This window comes from Mus musculus, chromosome 13 (assembly GCF_000001635.26).
Source record: "Mus musculus strain C57BL/6J chromosome 13, GRCm38.p6 C57BL/6J".
NCBI lineage: Eukaryota > Metazoa > Chordata > Mammalia > Rodentia > Muridae > Mus > Mus musculus.
Genome location: NC_000079.6, coordinates 70,628,032 through 70,650,300, shown reverse-complemented (window position 1 = coordinate 70,650,300; position 22,269 = coordinate 70,628,032). Strand labels below are relative to the sequence as shown.

Below are 22,269 nucleotides of genomic sequence, written 5' to 3'. Positions count from 1 at the left end.
TCAGCCCTGGGGACACAGCAGTAAACAGTGAGAAGGTTATCTTCATGGAAGCCCCCACTCCTGGGGAGAGAGGCAGTGAGCAAATGCATAGATAGACATCATCTGCTGGGGATGACAGCTGAGAGGCAGGGACTGGCTGTGTGCCAGGCAGCTCTCTGGCTGGGTAGCCTTGGAGCAGAGGTATGAGTGAGCTGAGGTCAGAGGTCAGGGGAAGGAAGAGAAGCCAGAGGAAATGAAGAGCAGGGCAGAGGTCTTCAGGAAGACGGACACATGCCAGGCAACAGGAAGGGGACACAGCTGTCCAGGAAGGAGAAGACAGGCAGGCAAGAATCGCTGACAGTCTTCTAATGTTGGGGTTTCCTTTCTTAATCCAGGGAAGATATCGCGGACTTACATTTAAGAGTACCTTTGTCTTGATGTGTGTGGCAGATGCTGGGCACTCAGACAGGAGTGGACACTGCTTGTGGTGACGGCAGGGTCAGGGTTGCATGGACTGTTATGCTGGCTGGGCTGCTACCCTGAAAAGCTGGACATGAGTGTTCACATGGGAAAGGAGGGTTGTGTGGGAGGTCTCAACCTCAGGTGCTGGCTATAACTAACAGGAGTGTAGTTGACCTGGGCATGTCAAGTCTGGAACACTCTGACAGAGAATGAAGAGATTTGTTTGTTTGTTTGTTTATTGGATATTTTCTTTATTTACCTTTCAAATTTTATCCTCTTTTCTGGTTTCCCCTCCGGAAAAAAAAAAACCCCTCCCCCACCCCCTCCCCCCTCCTCCTGCTCACCAACCCACCCACTCCCACCTTCTGGCCCTGGCATTCCTCTACACTGGGGTATCGAGCCTTCACAGGACCAAGGGCCTATCCTCTCATTGATGTCTGACTAGGCCATCCTCTGCTACATATGCAGCTGGAGCCGTGAGTCCCACCATGTGTATTCTTTGGTTGGTGGTTTAGTCCCTGGGAACTCTGGGGGTACTGGTTAGTTCATATTGTTGTTCCTCCTATGGGGTTGCAAACCCCTTCAGCTCCTTTGGTCCTTTCTCTAGCTCCTTCACTGGGGACTCTAGCTTGCAAACACTGGCATCATGAGTCTTTTATGGATGCTCTAAGGGATCCTGCATTTTCCAAATTCTCCTAGAAGACTCCCATGAGACACAAGCCTACATCCAGGCTCACAAATGGAGAAAGATATTTCCTCAGATAAGACCAAAGACATCAAAGGGTCATTGTGTGAGGGACAGTGAATGGAATCCATCAGCCCTTGTTTTAGTGGCCACAGAGTGTCAATGTGGGATCTGTCTCACAGTAAGGCCAGCTTAAAGATGTCTTGTTTAAGTCGCAAGGATGTTCCCCACACATACTGAAATACATGGATCACAAACGGGGGCCTCCCTGTGGGAGTAGCTCTTTGGTCCCCTGGAATATTCCCAGAGGCAGCTCCTGGTTATCTTAGTGCTCTGGAGAATTTTAATCCTACATCCATATACGGTATGTAGCAGGAGTGAGGTACACAGTGAGCCCATCGTGAGGAACACAAAAGACCTGGTAAGCAGACAGACAGGAAAGACATCCACATGGCTTGGCTGATGCAAGAAATCAATCAGCCAGCAATATCTTTGACATCTCCAGATGGTGGGGACTTCTTACAGAGAGAGGTGGGACTGGACACAAGGCTTAAAGATCAATGTGAGTGTGTCTGAGAATGGAGATGGATAGTTGGTGACTGGGGCTTGGGAAGATGACGACACCATGCACAAGAGGAGAACTGGAATTGTCAGGAAAAAGAAGTACGTGACAAAGGCCACTTTCTGGGGGTTGCTATTTAACACAACAGCCACCCACACTTTCAAAGGTTTGCCTATGACTTGGTGGGTCTAAGCGTCTCTGATGAGTTTAGGGCGATGCGCCTCCAGTTTCATTTACAGCATGCTTTATAGGTTACAGCTCCAGGCCTGGTGCCAGAAGGGACTAGGGAGATGCTGCTGACGTTGATATGTTGAGGTAGAAATAAGCCTGGCTGTCAAAGAGACTGTGCAAGAAACTGGCAACATGAGACAAGGAGTTCTGGGTAGAGGACCGGAGAACACACTGTGTTAGGGAGACCCTCGTTCTTCTCCTGTTCCCCCAGAGTCCCGGGTGTTAATCGCATCCAGGACATAGTCACCATTTAGTAGACATCTGCCACAGTGCTGGGGTGACAAGCAAGGAGAAGAAAATGAAGCAAGGGCTCTTGGCCAGGAGAAGGCAGGTGCTCTAGGTGGGACGCCATCACTAAAGTAACATTATAGCACCATGGACAAGTACCAGAGACCCCAGAAGCTGGGTCTCAGGTGTGTACAGGGGGGATAGGCAGGTGGAAACAGGAAGAGGGGTGGAAACCAAAAGCCTGTGAAGCCTCAGGGAGGTGGTAAGGCCTCATCCGAGCGTGGAAGGCAGGCTTCCTCACACAGACCTGGAAGAACAGAGTGGTGCAGGCAAAGTGTGTAGTAAGTGAAAAGCCCCATGCATGCCTGAGGCTAGGCCCTCTGGGGCCTGTCAGAAAGTGTGCTGTGTCTGAGATGCTGTGCTGGCTTCTGGGAGACAGCTCGAAATCATAAAGCAAATCTGGCACAAGATGGCCTCTACCTTCTCTGGCACGCAAGCTGAAGTCCTAACTCTACCACTTCTCTGTGACCCACGGGACCAGCCGCTTGATACCTCTGACCTTCAAGGACTCACTTTAAATCAGCACAGGCCTTGTTTGACTAGCTAAAGCAACCAAACTCATCAATGCATTCAAGATAAACCACCTGCTTGCATGGTATTTGGGGCTCGAAGCAACGGTGAAGTACATGGCTGTGAGTTCTGACTCTCACACTCACCTACTTTGAATATTTTATATTTATTTCAAGTAATGTGATACGGAGGCCATTTGGGGGAGATGCCTGGTGGTGTGAACCTGAAGGACCGGAGCTGGCCATGTTTGGGCTGAGGGTAGGCAACCACACAGATTTGGAGAATGAGAGGGATCATATACAGAAAGACTGGCTTGGAGCAGACCCACAGAAGGAAGTATGGCTTTGTGACTGCTGCAGAAGAACCTTTAAACCATCCAGCCTCTGTCTCTTGGACAATGCTCATGGCTGGGAGGTGAAGGATGGTGAGCAAGGAGGGGTGGGGCACATTCTGGGAGCACATGGCAGGAAGTTAGTCCTCCCTCCAAGGATCCAGGGGAAAGCTGGAAGCGTGCGGAGCTGAGAGCATGGATGCAGAGGAAGGTACCACCACTTGTTGTGGAAACAGCACCAGCGAGACTCAGTGATGCATGTTGTGTAGGGAGGGGGTGGAAATGCGAAGAGAAAGATCCAGAAGGACCCAGCGAAGCATTGCACAGAAATAACCAGAGAAGATACACCAGCACCAGCAGGCCCTCCAGAGGACGTGCACTGAATGGACCTTGGAGAGCTGGGAACACTCCCTCCTGGGATGGCAAGGCGTGTCACCTGCATGCCCCAGCCAGTTCTTCAGAGTGACCACCTGTTGTTGGGCAGGGGGGAGGATAAGAGATGGAAAATAACCATATGCCTGGTGTCCACCAAGAGTCATGTCTTAAGTATATTGAAGGGAGGAGAGGGGGACACCCATGACACTTGTCTTAACCCGGGGCATGGTACCCAGGGAGGGCATACTCAAAGGCCCTGATCAGTCATACATGTGTGCTCATTTCCATGGGATTTAACTGGGGTGTCTCTTAGCTGACATATCAGCCATGGACCTTGGCCCCTGAAGCCCCTTTGAGGAAACAAAAAGTTCCCTTCAGTTTAATGGTCAGGCCTGCCTCTCTTATCTTCCAGTTAAAATTTCTCCCAGCCCCTTTTCTTTTTTATCATCTGGTTAAAATCCCCCCAGCCGGGAATTCTGTCTAATCTGTCGCTTGAGGGTCTAGCTGGGATGGGCTAGGGGCCAGAAGGCTTACCTTTCCTCCAGTAGGATCCGGTATTATCCGGCTGGCTGGCATTCCTCCAGGACTGGACAAGGAGAGGAGGAAGCAGTGAAAGAAATGTCTACCACACACGGCTCCTTCAGCTGTGACATGCATTTGTGAGGCCAGAGTGGCCTTCCTCTCACGCGCCACAAGGGTGTGAATAAATAGACACCTTCATAAATGCAACCTGCTCAGTCTGTACAGAGCTACTCGTATGCATGTGTTCAGGGTTGACGACTGGGTGACGGTGCTCTCCCCTGGGGAAGACCACTTCTCCTGCTCTCAGCATTTCTTGGCTGCCTAAAGAGTCCTCTGTGTAGGGCTGAGGTCTCACAAGCTTTCCCCAGTTCACACTAGCATGTGCCCTGATGTCAGTTTTATTCTGGTCATGTCTAGGCCATCACATTATTAAGTCCTCATGGAAATAACTTCTCTGATACTTCTACAAGACACAGCCTCACAGCAAACTCCCTGTGCCTCCAACTACCTTAGGGTATTGTTCTGTGGAAGCATTGGTTGGGGTTGAGCTCCACAACTCTGCATTTGGATTAGTTGTGATTTTTTTCTTTTTTTCTTTTTTCTTTTTTTCTTTTTTTTTTTTTTTTTTTTTTTTTTTTTTTTTTTTTTTTTTGCAATGGTCTCTGTTGCAAAGAAAAGTTTTTTGTTTTTTTGTTTTTGGTTTTTTTGGTTTTTGGTTTTTTTTTTTTTTTTTTTGAGGGGTGAGGTCAATACTTAACCTGTTGGTATAAGGACAAATGTTTAGATTGTTAGGGATTATGTTGGCTTAGTAAAGTGGCAGTTGTAGGTTCTCTTCTGAGATCTGTGCGTTCACTAGCTCTGCATAGTTGGCTAGGTTTCCAGTACAAGGAATGATTTCCTACTGACTGGGAAAGCTGTAAGTCCAATTAGGAAGCTGTTGGTAACAGGCAAGGTATGCATACCATCCACTGATGTTGTCATGCTATGCTGGCCATTGCTGTGGTTCATAGGTTTCATAGCTAGGTAGGACACTGGGGGGGGGGGGGCGGGGGAGGACAGAGGCTTTGACTATTGAAAGGGACCTGAGGTGCTGCCGCTGAGTCTCTGTGTTGGGAGACGTGACTTAGGGGCACTGGGAGCCAATCTCATGTCACAGAAAGGCAGTAGTATGGGACTGTGTCTGCAAGAGATACTGCATGAGTGACACAGATATTGCTGCATAAAGAGCTACCACTGCCAAGGTGCAAAAGCAAGGATGGAGCACAGAATGAAGCACACTGAAGCAGGAGGTATGAACTCAGTCACATTGTGATACATTGTTGCAAGGCAGCTGCACATGTCCTGTGTCCTAGCATCCGGAAGCAGACAGCACAAGGAGAGGGTTGGGATTGAGAGATCATCTTAACTTGCAGCTCAGAGCTCTAGAATCATCTCTCCTCCAGTTCGTAGACATGACAGAGGGTACAGGAGGATCATTTTCCTAACAGGCAGCCAGGAGAACTAAATGGTACCATGGGTCAGATGCAAGGGGCCTGGAAACTGCCTTGATGCCAAGAACAAATAGGAATCTGTTTTACTAAGCTGCATCATGAGCTGCAGGTGCCCTGGGGTCACAGCAGGAAGTCAGAGCTCCAGACAGCTGTGGGTCTGAGGACAGTGGATATAAGAGCATGTTAACTCCAGCTTCCCTCTGAAGATGTGCAAACCATTCTGCCTTGGCCCTGAATATGCTACAAAACACCTGCCGGGCCCATTTTCTACCCCTTGGTGTTCTCTTGTGTCCACATTACTCTGTAGTCTATCATACCACACAGAACCCTGTCCTCATTGCACCAGTGTTGGGAAAATATAGCTTACCACATGTGTGTACCCATTTTCCATAATCACAGGTACCCCTGATCAAGGCCCCATAAGCAACCCACAGCTTCCTGGGAACCAGTCCAGAGAATGTCTTCAGTTCTGGGTGCATCGTTTGGTAGCCCTCACTGGCCCCAAGAAAAGAGAAATGTTTCCATCTCTTTCATATCCTCACCGTGAGAGTCCCCCTGTTAGCCTTCTAGGCCTGCCTTCCTTGTGTGATAGCCATTACAGCCAGGAGGTGTGCATAAGCAGGCACAGTGTCTGCACGTGTCACAGGACAGCAGTGCAGGGACTCAGGTCCTTTCTGCTCTCATACCTGTCAGGTTTTCATTCATGCCTAGGTCATGACTGATTTAAAATGAGGCAGCCTTGCTTTTCTTTGAGAACCATGTTTATCCTCTGGGTTTATCATTCTAAAGGATAGCTCAGAGCAAACTACTGTTTTCTAGGACACTCATGAAGTCTGGACAAGCAGGTGTATTCTGGAAACTGGACCAGGCAGAGTGGACTGACAGGTTGAGGGCACAGTCCCAAGAACCACTCTCCCTCCCTTAAGGAGCTCCTAAAGGCTATCGTGGACCGAGGCTATTTCTAAATCACACAGGGAAAGATCGCCACCTGGTGTCCAGATGCTAACATTACATCACAGAAGGAAAAAGTCACACTGTCAGAAGACATCACAGAACTGCCTGCAGACTTTAAGGGGTGGTTGGGGGATTTAAAATTAATAACACAGTTCAACGACTTTTGGGTAATTGATCAAACGAGAGACTATTTTCCTTGTATGTCTGTCGGGGTGCACATGTGAGCACGCTCATGGCAGTGGAGGACCTTCTCCAGTGTCTCTCTTCAGGTGGCACCCATCTTGGTTTTGGAGACAGAGCCTCCCACTGGCCTAGAAATCACCATGCAGGCTATTCTGGCTGTTCAGGAGGCCTCGAGATGGAGATCTGCCTGTCATTGTTTCCTAATAACTAAAATTGCAAGAATGTCTCCATTTGTTTGCTTGCTTGCTTGCTTGCTTGCTTGCCTTTTACATGTGGGCTCTTGGGGCGGGGGTGGGGCGAAGCTGGAGAGATGGCTCAGAGGTTAAAAGCACTGAGTGCTCTCCCAGAGGTCCTGAGTTCAATTTTCAGCAACCACATGGTGGCTCACAACCATCTGTAATGGGATCTGATGCCTGCTTCTCTTGTGTCTGAAGAGAATGACAGTGTACTCACATATAAAATAAACAAACAAACAAACAAACAAACAAATAAATCTTTTTTAAATGTGGGCAGGCTGGAGAGATGGCTTGGCAGAGAAGAGTGCTTATTCCCCTTCTGGAGGACTTGGGTTCAATTCCCAGCACCCACATGGCTAAAAATGTGGGCTCTGCGAATGAGACTTGGGTCCCCCTGGCTGTGCATTGTGTGGCAAGCACTTTGGCAATGGAGCTCTCCCAGCCCAAGAATATATCTTCTCATAAAGCAAAATATAGTGACTTCAAATAACGAGTAGCTTCCCATGGTGAATTTCCCTTTGTTTCTGAACCTAATGTGTCACCTCACCCGGGCTGAGGCATGTCACCCAGTTCAGTAAGTGACCAGCTGCCTACCAATCGCGCCAACTTTTGGACGTGTTGCTTCGGTGTGTCTAGAGGCAGTGAAGGTATGAGGTGAGAATGTGGGAAGAGTCTCCAAAAGCTAGAGAGCTGGCGGGACCAGACAGCATGGAGAATCCTTCTGTGCCATGGCTAGAATGCAGGTACCCTGAAGGGCCAAGGACATGGTCAGAAAAGCATAGTTCTTCTTAAAAGTCTATAAGGAAATATGTTCCTCCCTCCCTCCCCCCTCTCTCCATGTGTGTGTGTGTGTGTGTGTGTGTGTGTGCACATGTGCACACACGTGTGTGTATCTGTGTCCCTGTGGAGGAGGAGTGGCATATGCAGATGTGTGAAGGACAGAATTTGACCTTAGGTCTTCCTTCAGTTTTCTCCAGCTTCATTTTTGAGTCTCACACAGGATCTGACGTTTCTGGATCCCACAAGACTAGCTGACAGCATGCATGCCAAGGGGTCCTTTAGTCTCTTCCTCCTCAATGCATACTGCTACAGAGTGCCCTTCGTTTGGATGCTGGGGGTCAGAACTCATGCCATGCCCCTACCTACATGTTCTTTTTACATACTGCCTTGTCCTCCTACGAGTAGGCTGAGATAGGTCTTATGCCATTTTATGTTGTCAGTGCCATATATCAATAGCTGGTTAAGATGTAAGAAGAGGTTTACTCTGTTTATGGTTCTGGAAGCCTAAACCTAGGTGATGGCCTTCTTGTATAGCCTCAAGGCTGTCAGTGGGTGGCACTGTGGATCGGGAAGCTGATGTCCCCTCTGGTCTGCCTCTCTCCCCTTCCAAAGACACAAATGGTCATCTCAGGGGCACCGCTGTGACGGCCATATCTAATTTTAGGTATTTCTCTAAGTCTCTTACTCTAAACAGCAACATCCAAATGCTCATTGCTTTAGATGTGGGGTGTTTTGCCTGCTGGATGTCAGAAAACAAACCCAAGGTGCCTTGAGCAGTGAGGCCAAGGGTTCTCTAGGCTCATACTCTGAGAGGACTTACTCCACAAGGATTCTGTGCCTACAAGGCAGAGTAGCTCCTTAGCCAGACCACTCCCTTTGGTTGTTGGATGCTTACACCTCCTGTACTACTTCAACACATCTTTACTCTCCTCACTCTCTTCCAGGTGGCTGGCAGAGATTCAAGTAGGTGGATGCTTTGCTACTTCCTACCATGTTTGCTTGAGAATCTCACGGTAACTCTAACTGAAAGTAGCCAGCGTGAGCCGTGGCTTGTCTTAAGTGCTTTGTTTTGAAATCTCCTCTGGCAAATCTAGGAAGTCCTCCTAGTGACTCACTTTCCAGTTGTCTTCTACAAGCCTCAGGACATAGGTCCGGTCACCGAGTTGCTTGTGATGTTGTAACCAGAGTGATGTTGTAACCAGGGTGAGGTCAACCTTTCCCCAATCCACAGCAGGGCTCCTCCTTTCCACCTGAGAAGACTGCTTGGAGCATGCTAGTTTCCTGTTCCTCCAAAGTTCTTCCCCACTTAACCTATCACTCAACTGCAGGCATCCCTATGGTGTGGGGGTGCTTGCTGCTAGCAATCCCCTCCACACCTGGAACATGTCTAAGTCTGTTTGGTATTTCTAATAGCACAATGCCACAGACTGGGTGATTTTAAGGAGAGATTGATTTGGGTTCCCTGATGCAGTGGCCTAAGGCTGAAAGAAAACACCTGGCAGTGGCCTTAAATATGAGGAGGCCCCAAGGCAGGGAATTTCAGGGCAAGGGTCAGGGAGTGCACCTGTGTGTCTCCTCTGGTCACACTCTCTTTTGCTCAAGCTACTGCACTCCACCAAGGGGCTTCATACTGATGACCATATCTAATCCTACTAGTCTGCCCAAGTTTCTACCTCTAAATGCTCACCTAGTGGTGTAAATTCCTATTTATTTATTTATTAACATGCAAAGGAAAATAAGCTACAGCACATGTTTGGGAGGGAAAGAACCATAGCAAGTTGTATTTATCTGTTTTCCAAGCTAGAGCCATCAGAGAATGTCAAAATCTTGTGGTTAAAAGAAAACTCACCACACAATTTAAATTGTGGTATTTGCAAAATTAGTTGAAGCCACATGCTGGTGACCTACATCTTTATTCCCAGCACTTGGGAGGCAGAGGCAGGCAGATCTTCTCTCCAGGTTTGAGGCCAGCCTGGCTACATAGAGCAAGTTCCAGGACAGCCAAGGCTACAGAGAAACCTTGTCTTGAAAAAAACAAACAAACAAAAATAAGGAAAAAAATCCATTGAAACTAAGAAGCAAAAAAGGAAGAGGGTGTTAACTCAGAATTGCAGGAATAAAATGGGGAGTCTAGAAGGCCAAGTGGGACTTCCACACAGCTAGGTAGCAGGCAGAGCATTTCAGAAAAGAGACAAGCATAGGAAGTGTGCTGTGGCAGAAGGGTAGCACCCAGCTTTGCAGGCCTCTGCAATGCATTGCTGGGGTTTTGCCAGAATGTACTAGAGTGAGAAGATGAGGGTTTCTTCTCGGCTAAGGCAATATGCATTAACAATAAATAAATAAAAATAAACCCAACCAGCTGGGCAATAAAATTACTATGAAGATAAATCTGTAGGGATCAGAAGTAAGAATTGAACAATTGTGAGGGTCAACCTCCATCACCCTGGTTACAACATCACAAGCAACTTGGTGATTGGACCTATGTCCTGTGGCTTGTAGGAGGCTCAACTGGATGGTTTGGTGTGCTTCACATGGCACACTGTTCTCTCATGCATCTACCCTTTTGCCCTTCTCTAACTGTCCCAGGAAAAGAGAAAGACAGACAGACCGACAGACAGACAAACACAGACACAGACACACACACACACACTCACACACAGAGACAGAGAGAGAGAGAGAGAGAGAGAGAGAGAGAGAGAGAGAGAGAGAGAGAGCACAAGAGCATTCTAGAGAGGAACCAGTGTCCTGGCTCTCAACCCCACTGTAAGACCATTGATCCTTGTATCCACAGGAATCCCATGTTGGAAGAAGGAAATGGCTGAAGCCAAAAGCCAACCAGAACGGAAGCCTGTATCTAGACAAAGATTTTTCTCACCGTTTTGGCAGCTTGTCAGATAGCCTTTCAGCAGAAGCTAGAGCAGACACAATAGTGGGTTTATGATAGGAAGGACCACAGCTACCGTGACTACCCATGCATACTTCCTGCTCTCTACTTAAACCTAAACCCAGGTCAGGATTCTGAAGATGGGCTTTGGATCAGGGCTGAGGTTGGGGAAATCTTTTTTTTTTTAATTACTGGATCTTTCTTCTTCCTAATGTGACCACTTTGGAGATATCTTTTTCTGCTTTTAACTATAAAGTATGCCCTTTAATTGGCCTGTTGAGGTTGGGTGGCCAGACCTAGCTTGTTAGTTGGGGATTGACTCTGACCCAACCAAAACCCATGTTCTTCTTGTAACCTTACACATTCTGTTCGCCAGCCTCTGAGGAAACCTGGACCTTCTACACAGACTGTCAGGTTATGGGCCTGTCTTGCTTGGGTGCAAATAGCAATGACAAGGCATTCAGCTATTTCTGGGTATCTATATGGTCTTTCAACGTCAAAGAAGATAGCTTGAAGACAGAACAGGGTGTGAGGGTTTTGAGTTGCATTTTCCATCCCGAGGCTTAGGACAGATGTGCAGGGTCTGGATGCCCTCTTAATAAATTATAGTGGCTATTCCTGGTTGTCAACTTGACTATATCTGGAATGAACTACAATCCAGAATTGGAAGGCTCACCTGTGATCCTAATCTGGTGGCTGGGAGATACAAGTTTCTGACCTGGATCTTATCGTGGAGATTTTTTTTTTAAGATTTATTTATTATTATATGTAAGTACACTGTAGCTGTCTTCAGACACACCAGAAGAGGGAGTCAGATCTTGTTACGGATGGTTGTGAGCCACCATGTGGTTGCTGGGATTTGAACTCTGGACCTTCGGAAGAGCAGTCAGGTGCTCTTACCCGCTGAGCCATCTGACCAGCCCCTATCGTGGAGATCTTGAGGCATATACTGGCTATGAATCCCAAGAGATTAAGATTGGAAGCTCTCTGAGTTCAAGGTCATCTGGGACAAAGCAAGTCCCAGATCCAGGCATGGTGACACACACCTTTAATTTGGGCCGTATCTTCTGCTAGAGACCTACATAAGGACATTAGATGAAGAAAGATAGGCTCTCTCTTCTTTGCCTGCTTGCCCTGTGGAACTGAGCAACTGCTAGATCGTTGGACTTCCATTCACAGCTGCTGCTGACCATTGTTGGCGAGTTGGACTACAGAGTATAAGTCATCAATAAATTCCCTTACTATATAGAGTCTACCCATAAGTTCTGTGACTCTAGAGAACCCTCACTAATAAATGCAACACTGTTGTTGAGATTGGGACTTTGTAACCAGAAGATGAGGAGCCGCCAGAAACTTCCTAGTAGACAGATACTGATGGCAACAAAGTTTCTGAGGAGAGTGGATACAATGCTAGGATGTCAGCGAGAGTTCAAGCCCTGATTTCAAGTGGCTTTTAAAGCTGAATGAGGATTTCTTCTTTCCACCTCTCCAGCCTAAGGGTGAAGATGACTGGGAAACCGGCTCGAAGGGGTTTGTCTGGTTGGCTGCGTGCAGACACACCCCACACGTTAGTAGCAGAGCATGGAGCCCTAGAGGTTGGCCTCCAGGCGGTGCTCACCCTGCCGCTGCGAGGCACTCCGGGAATTGTAGTTTTTCTTCCGCTCCCTGCCTGTCTACTGGGAGAATAGTGCAGTAGCTCTGCAAGAAGCGTTCGCACTTTCCAAACCCAGGCTCGGGTCCTCCTTCGGTGGTCGGCATGCCAATGACATCGCAAAACCCCCGCCCCTTGGAGGCTGAAGGGATTTAGGCGTCTACACAGGGCCTGTAATGAGGCAGCTGACAGATGCACAGACAGTTCGTGAAGGCAGGCCCTGGCTCTTGTTCATCTCTTCCAAGATGTGTCCTAAGGCTTTGCTTTTTGTACGACCACGCTTCGTTCTGGCTTTTTGATCAGGCGGATCTGCGGGCAGCCCCGACGGGGGGCGGGGCTGGGTGGGGCGGGGACCTCGTGTGCTGTCGTCGCTTTGGGCCCTCGGGGCTGCGCCGCTCTCAAGTGCCCTGGGCTGCTTCGCTGGTCTGAGCCCTAGGCCGGCTCCACGGGGACCTTGGCGCACGCATGGACCTGCCCGCGCCCGGCGGGAAGCGGCCAGGCTGGCGGTGGCTGGGGCGGCGGAGCAGGGCCGAGGCAGCGGGCCCCTGAGCGCGCGCCCTGCAGGCCGGGCCGCAGCACCATGATGCCCGGCGAGACGCACCCGGCGGCGCCCGGGCCAGCCGACCTCGCGCGGTGTCAGGGCTGCGCCTCCCTGCAGCAGGTACGCAGGATCCCTGGCTGACCCTTTTGCGCCGTTTTGGGGGCGGGTGCCGGTGCTTTGTTTAATCACGGACAGAATTGGTTCAGCTGCTGCGATGCCGGCGGCGGACAGAGTGAGCGTGCTCTTCAGGACTCCTCGTCTTCCCGACTCAGGGTTTGCAGGGCCCAGTTTGGTTGGTGGGTGACGCTGTCTACGCGCGGAGGGAATCTTCCTCTCTGTGATGAAGGCCTCCTCGCACTCCTAATTATTTGTTGTTTGAAGGCAAGGGTTTTATGTTGCGTGCCCAGGTCGCTAGACTTCCAAGATTCCGGAACGGAACTGCATTTTAGCTTACACGTATCTATTAATATACTGCCAAGCTTAGCTTTTGTTAAGTAGCATGTTAGTTGTCTGATTAAAATTGTCCAATAAACATACGTGGGTCTAGGTAGTTTGTTACAGTGTCATGTCCTGTTCTTAACAATGGATCGCTGCAGATGGGTTCTAGGTTTTACTGATGCAATAGAAATAGTCCCCAGTGCTCAGGGCTGGAGACTCGCACAGCTTTCTGTCTTAGAGTTCCATTCACCTATTGTCAGTGGCAAAACGGAACTTGCCCTTGCTCCCGTTCAGTTCATCCCCTTTCTACCCAGTGTTCTAAGCACTGTTCATATTCTGGTAAACCACCTGGACACGGATAAGATGAACGTGCGCAAGTACGACTCGACAGGATTTTAGATGTTGGGAAGGAAATAATGGAAGATGTCAGGGGGTTCTGGTGAGGTGGTGTTGAGGCAGTGGGAGTTGTGAATGTTGAAAAGTAGCTCTGGAGATCGGTTTTAACAAGTGGGACGGTTTCTTGATGTTTGATGAGCAAAGCCTGTGGCAGCCTCGGGGTTGGTGAGACGAGATAAGGGATGCAGACTAGCTAGCTATCTGTGGAAGTTTGCTTTTTATTGTAAAGTGCAATGTCTCTGCGCCGATTCGTATGTTCTAGTTGCTTGGAGAATAGGAAATGGTTTGGCACTCTCATAGAGAAGATGGAGAGTCAAGCCATGTTGTAGCTAGGCCACATCGTGTAGGCATCTTATAACCCTCCCCTCCCTTAAAAGATTCTGAATGGAACGCTTCTTTAATGGACCATATTTGTGTTTTGAGCCTATTTACTCAAATTTTTTGATCCCCTGCTAGTTTATAACAATGTACGCAAAGAGAAGAGGAAAGTTACATTAGAAGCAACATATTGGTAACAAACAGGCAAAAGTAGGAGGGGAGAGTGGGTAAGGACCAGGCTTTTGGCTGCTGAGATTTTCTGGTCTTTGGAAAAATCGTATTTGAACAAGGTTATAGGAGAGCGAGTTCGGTTGATTTCTTTGAAGCCCGACATCCTAGTGGATGCCTCAAGGCCTGGGGTAGTTGCTTTCCTGGTGTGCTTGAGAAGACCGGTGAGGCCACAGCAGACTGAAGATTTAGGATTTGCAGAGGTCAGAAGAGCCAGAAGAGCCCTGGTTGTGTGGTTCTCATACACCCACACCGTTGTATGAGCTTGGGCTTCTCTGGATGAGGTGGTGGTGAATCATTGCAGGTATTTGAACAGACAGCTGTGTGACCCATTCTTCTTAGCCCTCTGGAGAGCTGCATTCACACACTGCTCACCAGGAGTCCCTGTCCTGTTGAGTGAGCAGTGCCATTGATTTCTTTAGGTTGCTTAGGCCAGAAACTGGTGGCTATCCTGGTGCCTTCCTTCTTTGACAGCCTGCATCCAGTCCGTTTGCTGGGTCTCTTGTTCCCACCGCCTGTCTTTATTTTGGCCTGGAAGCTGCTGCTTTTGCTTCCCAAGGACACCTTTGTTCCCTCCCTCCAGGTCACACTTTGGGGAGCAGGGAATAAAGGAGAGGTTCCTTTAGCTCTGTATAGGCCTGGTCTGTAAACCTTCTCCCTTAAGAGGCAAGATCATAAATAACTGTGCTTTGGGAAGTTGTTCACACCTGCTCACTTGCCACTGAGGTGTGAAAGCAGCCACAGACAAGAGTAAAAGAGCCCCAGGGCTGTGCTCCCACCAAGAGGAGGGTTGCTTCTGAAAAGGCTTTCCAGGCAGTAGTGTTTCAGAGCTAGCTTGAGCTCTGTATTTAATTTGCAAAGTGAGTCTGGCAAGATGGTAGAACATCCTAGGAGGCTCTGTGCTTATATCCTGTATGTTGAGAGATGGAAGCTTTTCTCTATTAATGTAACCAAAGCAAAGTATGTAGAAAAGCTTAAAAGTCACAGGTGGAAGGCACAAGATGAATCGACGAATGGGAGCTGTGTTTGATAAAAGGCAAATTATCTCACTAAAGTGATCTAGTGAGTATTAAGGGAGGAGTTCGTCAAAGCTCTAGGGGACAGAATGATAGCAGGAAAAGCCCTGGGTGTAAGAAGCAGAGCCGGGTGAAGTGATTGAATGGTTCTCAGGTCCAGGATGTGGAGGATTCCAGGGTTTCAGCCCTTGAGTACCCACATGAAGTGTGGTGGAAGAAGGAAAGGAAGCTGAGGTGGAAAGATTGTTGGAAATCTGGGCTTTAAAACCTTAGACTGGGGTGGTTTAGCTATTTTTCAGATATTTGTGAAATATATTTGGAATGTCCTAATGTACTTCCAAGGGACTGGAAGCCAGTTTTAGGTTTCTGTGGGCTTGGAGTTCATAATAAGAATCTTTTTCTGGTGGAGGGGTTAGGTAGTATTTTCAGTCACTTGAACTCTGACAGCCTTTAGCTTCTGTAGAGAATCTGTCAGCTGGGTCTGAGCCCTTGAATAAGAAAGCATGGAATAGGGAGGAGTAGAAAGAGATAAGAAGACTTACAGAGAAACTAGGTTGCTTGCCTGTGGGGAGGAGAAAGATGACTGAACATCATCACAGCAAGTGTTTGCTGTGTGTAGCTTAAATTTCTCTGGAGAGAAATAGCAGGAGAAGCCGTTGATACTTCTCATTCCTCAGAAGAAGTCCACATAGTCTTTCCCTCAGTTGCACCTGCTCTGATGCTGGGCCTTCATTCTGACTTGGAGTCTTAGGGTAGAGGGGCCCTGTTCTGAACTGAAAAGTCCTTTGCTTGCAGAACACCTTGCTGTCGGTGGCCCCTGTTTTCTTTAGAATGGAATATACAGTTGCCTTTTTATCTGCCCTGTCAGAAGTGTATCTAAAGGCAGCTGTGCTTCCCAGCATCTTAAGTATCTTTTGATAGTTTCACAGAGTACTCTTGACCTTTGGGTTGTACTAATTTGTTACTGATCTGTAGCCCAGCAGCCACATATTCTAGAACCTCAGTAGTCACAAAACCCATTGCTGGCCTGAGTCTCTTGGTGCTATGTAAATTAGGCAAGCATTGAGTTGCGCAGTTTTAGATTAAAGCCAAGGGACTAGTTGTTAAAGGCACTTTCCTTTTGGAGAACATTTGAGACTCTGCACTTTGCATTAGAGTTGGTCAGCATGTAATGGCTGCAGATAGTCCCCAGAACAGGAAACTGGTAAGAAGTATTTCATTTAAAGGATCCTCAACCTGCAAAGAAGCTCCAGGAGCTTAAATGGTGAATGCTGAGAGAACATAGTTGTTAGACAGCTGCAGAGACCCCTTTCCTAACCCGGAGCACCCCTCCCTTTCCTAGAACTGTTGAACAGTTGACCCCCACCTGCACACAGGACCCAGAAGGCCCCCCACCTCTCGTATTCTCAGATGCTGATCTCACTATTCAGGAAGTTCAGTTCCAAACAACATAAATAAACCTGGATCAGAAGACGAGAAACAAATTGTTCAATTAGGAACACTGCAGTGTCCAACTGGCAATACTAGGTTGATATTGATGGGCACTCAGGCCTTGGGCGTACTGCAGAAGGAGCTGAAACAGGTAACTTGGGAGGGATAGTATACTTCTTCTCTAGCACAGTGGTCTTCAAGCTTCCTAATGCTGTGACCCTTTAATACACTTCCTTTTGTTGCGGTGATCCCAACTATAAAACTATTTTCTTTGCTACTCCAAAGAAGTAATTTTGCTACTGTTATGAATCATAATTTAAAAATCCACGTTTTACGATAATTTTAGGTGACCCCTGTGAATAGGTCATTTGACCCCCAAAGGGGTCTCCACTCACAGGTTGAGAACCATTGCTCTAGGATGTTAAGGTTTGTGGTTTTAAGTTTTTATTTCCTATTTGTTTCTCTAAGACAGTTATATGTGACTAGTGTTGAGAGAGAGAGAATGTATCTATTAAGAGAATGCAGCCTTGCCCGTATCATCTTCCCCCAAAACACATTTTAATTGCTTAAATTATGTGGATAAAAGTAATGAATGAGTTTTATAATGAAAATTAGTAAATTTGTTACTTGATTTTAGTTGCAGACATTTAGTCTAGATTTGTAATCTTGGAATTTGAGGGTGGTACACTAATATTGCTCTTGTCTCTGCCTCTCACTGCCGTTCTCAGGGTGCAGGACGTCGGTTAGTGAGGTGGAGATTGGCGTCACAGGTTAACTCAGTTATGCTCTGATGTACATCATGACCTTTGCATTCATCCATCGTTTTTCCTTTGCCCTAATTTATATATATTAAAGGCAGTATTATGTAGCTGGCCTAGGCTATTCAGCAACTCACTGTGTAGAGTTGAATTTCGCTCCTAAACCTACCACCCCTCCCCACCCCCCCAGGGCTGGGCTCACAACCATACACTATCATGCCTGGTTTCCTAGCTGGATTCTAGTAGTTTTCCTTGTTGTTATGATAAACCACTTAGCAAAATCAGGATAAGGAGCATTTGTTTTGGTTCATGGTTTGAGGGGGTACAGTCCCTGGGGGGAGCGGTGGCCACAGAAGCATGACGCATGTGCTCACTGCACCAGCATAGGACCCTGGGAGGCAAGTGCTGCTGTTTGGCTTGCTGAGAGGATCGTTAGCTACCCTATCTCTACCCCTCTGAAATCCTATTTCTGTCCCATGGGTGGCCACAGGCTTCTGGCTGAATGTTGGAGACACACTTTCTGTCACATAATGGAAAACTGAAGATGGGGCCCAAGGCTTGACACTGTATCTTTCTGTCTTTTCCATGTGGTTTGTCCTGAGTGCATACTACTGGGCCTAAGACCATTTCCTCTGAAACCAAATTTTATTAACTCTTTCTTTTCTCTGGCCTCTGATTTTGCTTTCTTTTCTGAGACCTTTTTTTGAGTTCTGTGGTCAGAACTTTTGAGTCTATAATTAAACTCTTTTGTAATTTAGCTATAACTTAATTCATGTAAAATGTGTCCCCTTAATGTGTGCAGTTAGTCGGTGACTTATACATCTAGCAGTATAGTGGTCACCCACTCATCCTGAAACCTTTCCCAGCCAGCAGTCATCCCAGCCACCACCTCATTCTGTTTTTGGCCAAGTCCTCATCTGCGGGCTTGCTTATTACAGACAGCTTGTAGGAATGGTTTAGTATACAGGGTCTGCTGTGTCGTATTTGAGGGTTCATCTGGTAGTAGCATTGCTTCATTGCTCTTCATTGTCAGTACTTGGTGGCTTAGCCATTCATCCTTTAATGAGCATTAAGCTTATGTTTCTGTTTGTAGTGTAACGAGTGCTGTTGTAAATATTGCTGAGGAGCCTGCCATGGGCATATGTCTTCTATTCTTCTGAGTGTATGCCCAGGAGTGTAATGCTTAGTCCTGTGGCAAAAGCCATCAACTGTGATTGGGAATCAGTTTTCTCATCCCTGCCAGCACTGGCTGCCCCTTTATTTTACAGGCACCCTAGTGGATATTCCTGTGCCTAATATTCTGAGTGCTCTCTGCGTCCCTTTAACCACAGTATGGCTTCTCCAGTGTGCCATTCTTTCTGTCAATGTGCCTTTGAGGTTTTCTCCTCTGCTTTTGTTCACTTGATGTCTAGCTTTAGTCTCCCCTTTTCCATTCATTTTAGCTCAGGTTTGGAAATCTTTGGTGCTGGGGAGGGGGCTGTGGTGCCTCCTAACTGAGTGTGTTGTGCAGGGCCTTTTGGACTGTTATATGGTATTGTGGCCCAGGCTTTTACTGATGAAGAGTTGGTGCCAGCGTTTGGATCTTACCCAGTCCTCCCTGGAAGACAAAGGACTGGCATGAAAGGAAGGACCCTTCTTAGATGAGTTTGCTCAGGTGCCCTCATCCCATGCTGTAGGTCACCATGGGTCAACACTCATGGGAAGACTGACTTCCTGCGGGAAGGCAGAGAAACACTTTCTTTACCTCACAGTGGGGGGCTGGAGCAGATACCCAAGCGCAGCAGCAGAAGGGCAGTAGTGCCATGGGCCTCTGGGTGCTCCAGCTCTGTAATGCCACCATTGGAACTCTTGAATATTTACTTCCTGCAGTTTGTTGTACAGACTTTTGCATCAATTTGTAAGTGGCATTTTTATAAAATGAACAAGTTACAGACATCAAATACAAATTAGTTATATTTCTTCATATGTATAAGACACACTTAAGAAACAACAAAGATGGTATTCCTTCAGGACATAGAAACTGACGTGGTTTGGGGAGCATCTAAGGAGGCCTCTTATGCAGGTAATCACATGAGGCTAGAGATGCAGGTGTGCCCCTTAGATCCCTGCAGTACTATTGAGTTTGGAGCAGTAGGTGAGAAGTACATCTTTGCTATCTTACATTGCATTCTTTTTTATTTATTTTTTTAACTAGTAATACTTATTTTAACATCTACTACTCAGTATTGACATTTAAGTCATCAAAATACTTTAAAAAATTTTTATTAGATATTTTCTTTATTTACATTTCAAATGTTATCCCCTTTCCTGATTTCCCCTCCGAAAACCCCCTAACCCCTCCCCCTCCTTCTGCTCACCAACCCACCCACTCCTGCTTCCTGGCCCTGGCATTCCCCTACACTGGGGCATAGAACCTTCACAGGACCAAGGGCCTTTCCTCCCATTGATGACTGACTAGGCCATCCTCTGCTTCATATGCAGCTAGAGCCATGAGTTTTCTTTGGTTGGTGGTTTAGTCACAGGGAGTTGTAAGGGGTACTGGTTGGTTCATATTGTTGTTCCTTCTGTGGAGCTGCAAACCCCTTCAGCTCCTTGGGTACTTTCTCTAGCTCCTGCATTGAGGACCCAGTGCTCAGTCCAATGGATGGCTGTGAGCATCCACTTCTGTATTAGGCACTTTCAGAGCCTCTCAGGAGACAGCTATATCAGGCTCCTGTCAGCAAGCAATTATTTGCATTCACAATAGTGTCAGGGTTTGGTGGTTGTATATGGGATGGGTCCCAGGTGGGGCAATCTCTGGATGGTCATTCCTTCAGTCTCTGCTCTACACTTTGTAACTCCTTCCATGGGTAGTTTATTCCCCCTTCTAAGAAGGATTGAAGTATCCACACTTTGATCTTCCTTATTCATGAGTTTCATGTGGTTTGCAAATTGTATCTTGGGTATTCTGAGCTTCTAGGCTAATATCCACTTATCAGTGAGTGCATATTATGTGTGTTCTTTTGTTATTGGGTTACTCACTTAGGATGATATCCTCCAGATCCATCCATTTGTCTAAGAATTTCATAAATTCATTGTTTTTTAATAGCTGTGTTGTACTCCATGTGTAAATGTACCATACTTTCTGTATCTATTCCTCTGTTGAGGGACATCTGGTTTTTTTTTTCCAGCTTCTGGCTATTATAAATAAGGCTGCTATGAACATAGTGGAACATGTGTCCTTTTTATGTGTTAGAGCATCTTCTGGATTATATGCCCAGGAGTGGTATTGCTGGGTCCTCCTGTAGTATATTAGTTAAATGCCTCTTAAATATACATGATATCTTCTGAATCTAAAATTAATATGCACTCAACAAGTTTTTAAAAATCTATTTGGAACGCTAAACAAGATAGAAGTAGGCAAAAAGTCTCTTATGAAGTCCTCTATGAAAGGAAATGGTGAAAAGTTCCTGATTAGACAGAAACTGTTCCATCTCCAAGGGAGAATACGCAGTGTAACTGTGGTTTCATAGAATGAATTGGATAGTGTTCCTTCTGTTTCTATTTTGGGGAATAATTTGAAGAGTATTGGTATTAGGTCTTCTTTGAACCATTCTCATCCTAGGCTCTTTTTGGTTGGGAGACTTTTAATGACTGCTTCTATTTTTTTAGGGGTTATGGGACTGTTTAGATGGTTTATCTGATCCCGATTTAATTTTGGTTTTTGGTATATGTCTACACAGATACCCCTTTCTAAAAAGGGGGAACAAAATATCCATGGAAGGAGTTACAGAGACAAAGTGTGGAGCAGAGACTGAAGGACTGACCGTCCAGAGACTGCACTACCTGGGGATCAGAATACCAAAATAATGAAATAATTGTTTATTTCATCCAGATTTTTCAGTTTTGATGAATATAGGCTTTTGTAGTAGGATCTGATGATTTTTTTTTTTTTTAATTTCCTCAGTTTCTGTTGTTACATCGCCTTTTTCATTTCTGATTTTGTTAATTTGGATACTGTCTCTGTGCCCTCTGGTTAGTCTGGCTAAGGGTTTTTCTATCTTGTTGATTTTCTCAAAGAACCAACTCCTGGTTTTGTTGATTCTTTGTATAGTTCTTTTTGTTTCTACTAATTGATTTCAGCCCTGAGTTTGGTTATTTCCTGCTGTCTACTTGGGTAGTATTTGCGTCTTCTTCTTCTTCTTCTTTTTTTTTTTTTTTCTTCTTGGGTATTTTTTCCTCTTGGGTGTATTTGCTTCTTTTTGTTCTAGTGCTTTCAGGTATGCTGTTAAGCTGGTAGTATATGTTCTCTCCAGTTTCTTTATGGAGGCACTCAGAGCTAAGTTTTCTTCTTAGCACTGCTATACCCGTAAGTTTGGGTGTGTCATGGCTTCATTTTCATTACATTCTAAAAAGTCTTTAATTTCTTTATTTTTTTCCTTGACCAAGTTATCATTGAGTAGGGCATTGTTCAACTTCTACATGTATGTGGGCTTTCTGTTTTTTTTGTTGCTATTGAAGACCAGCCTTAGTCTGTGGTGATCTGGTAGGATGCATAGGATTATTTCAATCTTTTTGTATCTGTTGAGACCTGTTTTGTTACCAGTTATATGATCAGTTTTGGAGAAGGTACCACGAGGTACTGAGAAGAATATATATTCTTTTGTTTTAGGATAAAATATTCTATAGGTATCTGTTAAATCTATTTGGTCCATAACTTCTGTTAGTTTCAATGTGTTTAGTTTCTGTTTTAATGATCTGTCCATTGATGAGAGTGGAGTTTTGAAGTCTCCCATTATTAATGTGTGAGATGTAATATGTGCTTTGAGCTTTAGTAGTTTCTTTTATGAATGTGGGTGCCCTTACATTTGGAGCCTAGATGTTCAGAATTGAGAGTTTTTCTTCGTAGGTTTTTCCTTTGATGAGTATGAAGTGTCCTTCCTTATCCTTTTGATAACTTTTGCTTGAAAGTTGATTTTATTCAATATTTGAATGGCTACTCCACCTTGTATCTTGGGACCATTTGATTGGAAAATTGTTT

At 46.3% G+C, this 22,269-nt stretch overlaps 1 protein-coding gene across 2 annotated transcripts in view; it reads left to right on the top strand.

Moving 5' to 3' along the window:
* Window positions 1–12,461: 12,461 nt before the first annotated feature.
* Ice1 (interactor of little elongation complex ELL subunit 1) overlaps window positions 12,462–22,269 on the top strand; it is a 49,152-nt gene continuing 39,344 nt past the window's right edge. Inside the window, exon 1 of one of the 2 annotated variants that reach the window (XR_382437.4) lies at window positions 12,462–12,784. Coding sequence is in view for 1 of the 2 variants with exons in the window: in NM_144837.3 (NP_659086.2) it covers window positions 12,704–12,784 (81 nt within the window). In the remaining variant the exon portion in view is untranslated. The remainder of the gene's footprint in view (window positions 12,785–22,269) is intronic. The other variant, NM_144837.3, reaches the window with a different exon arrangement.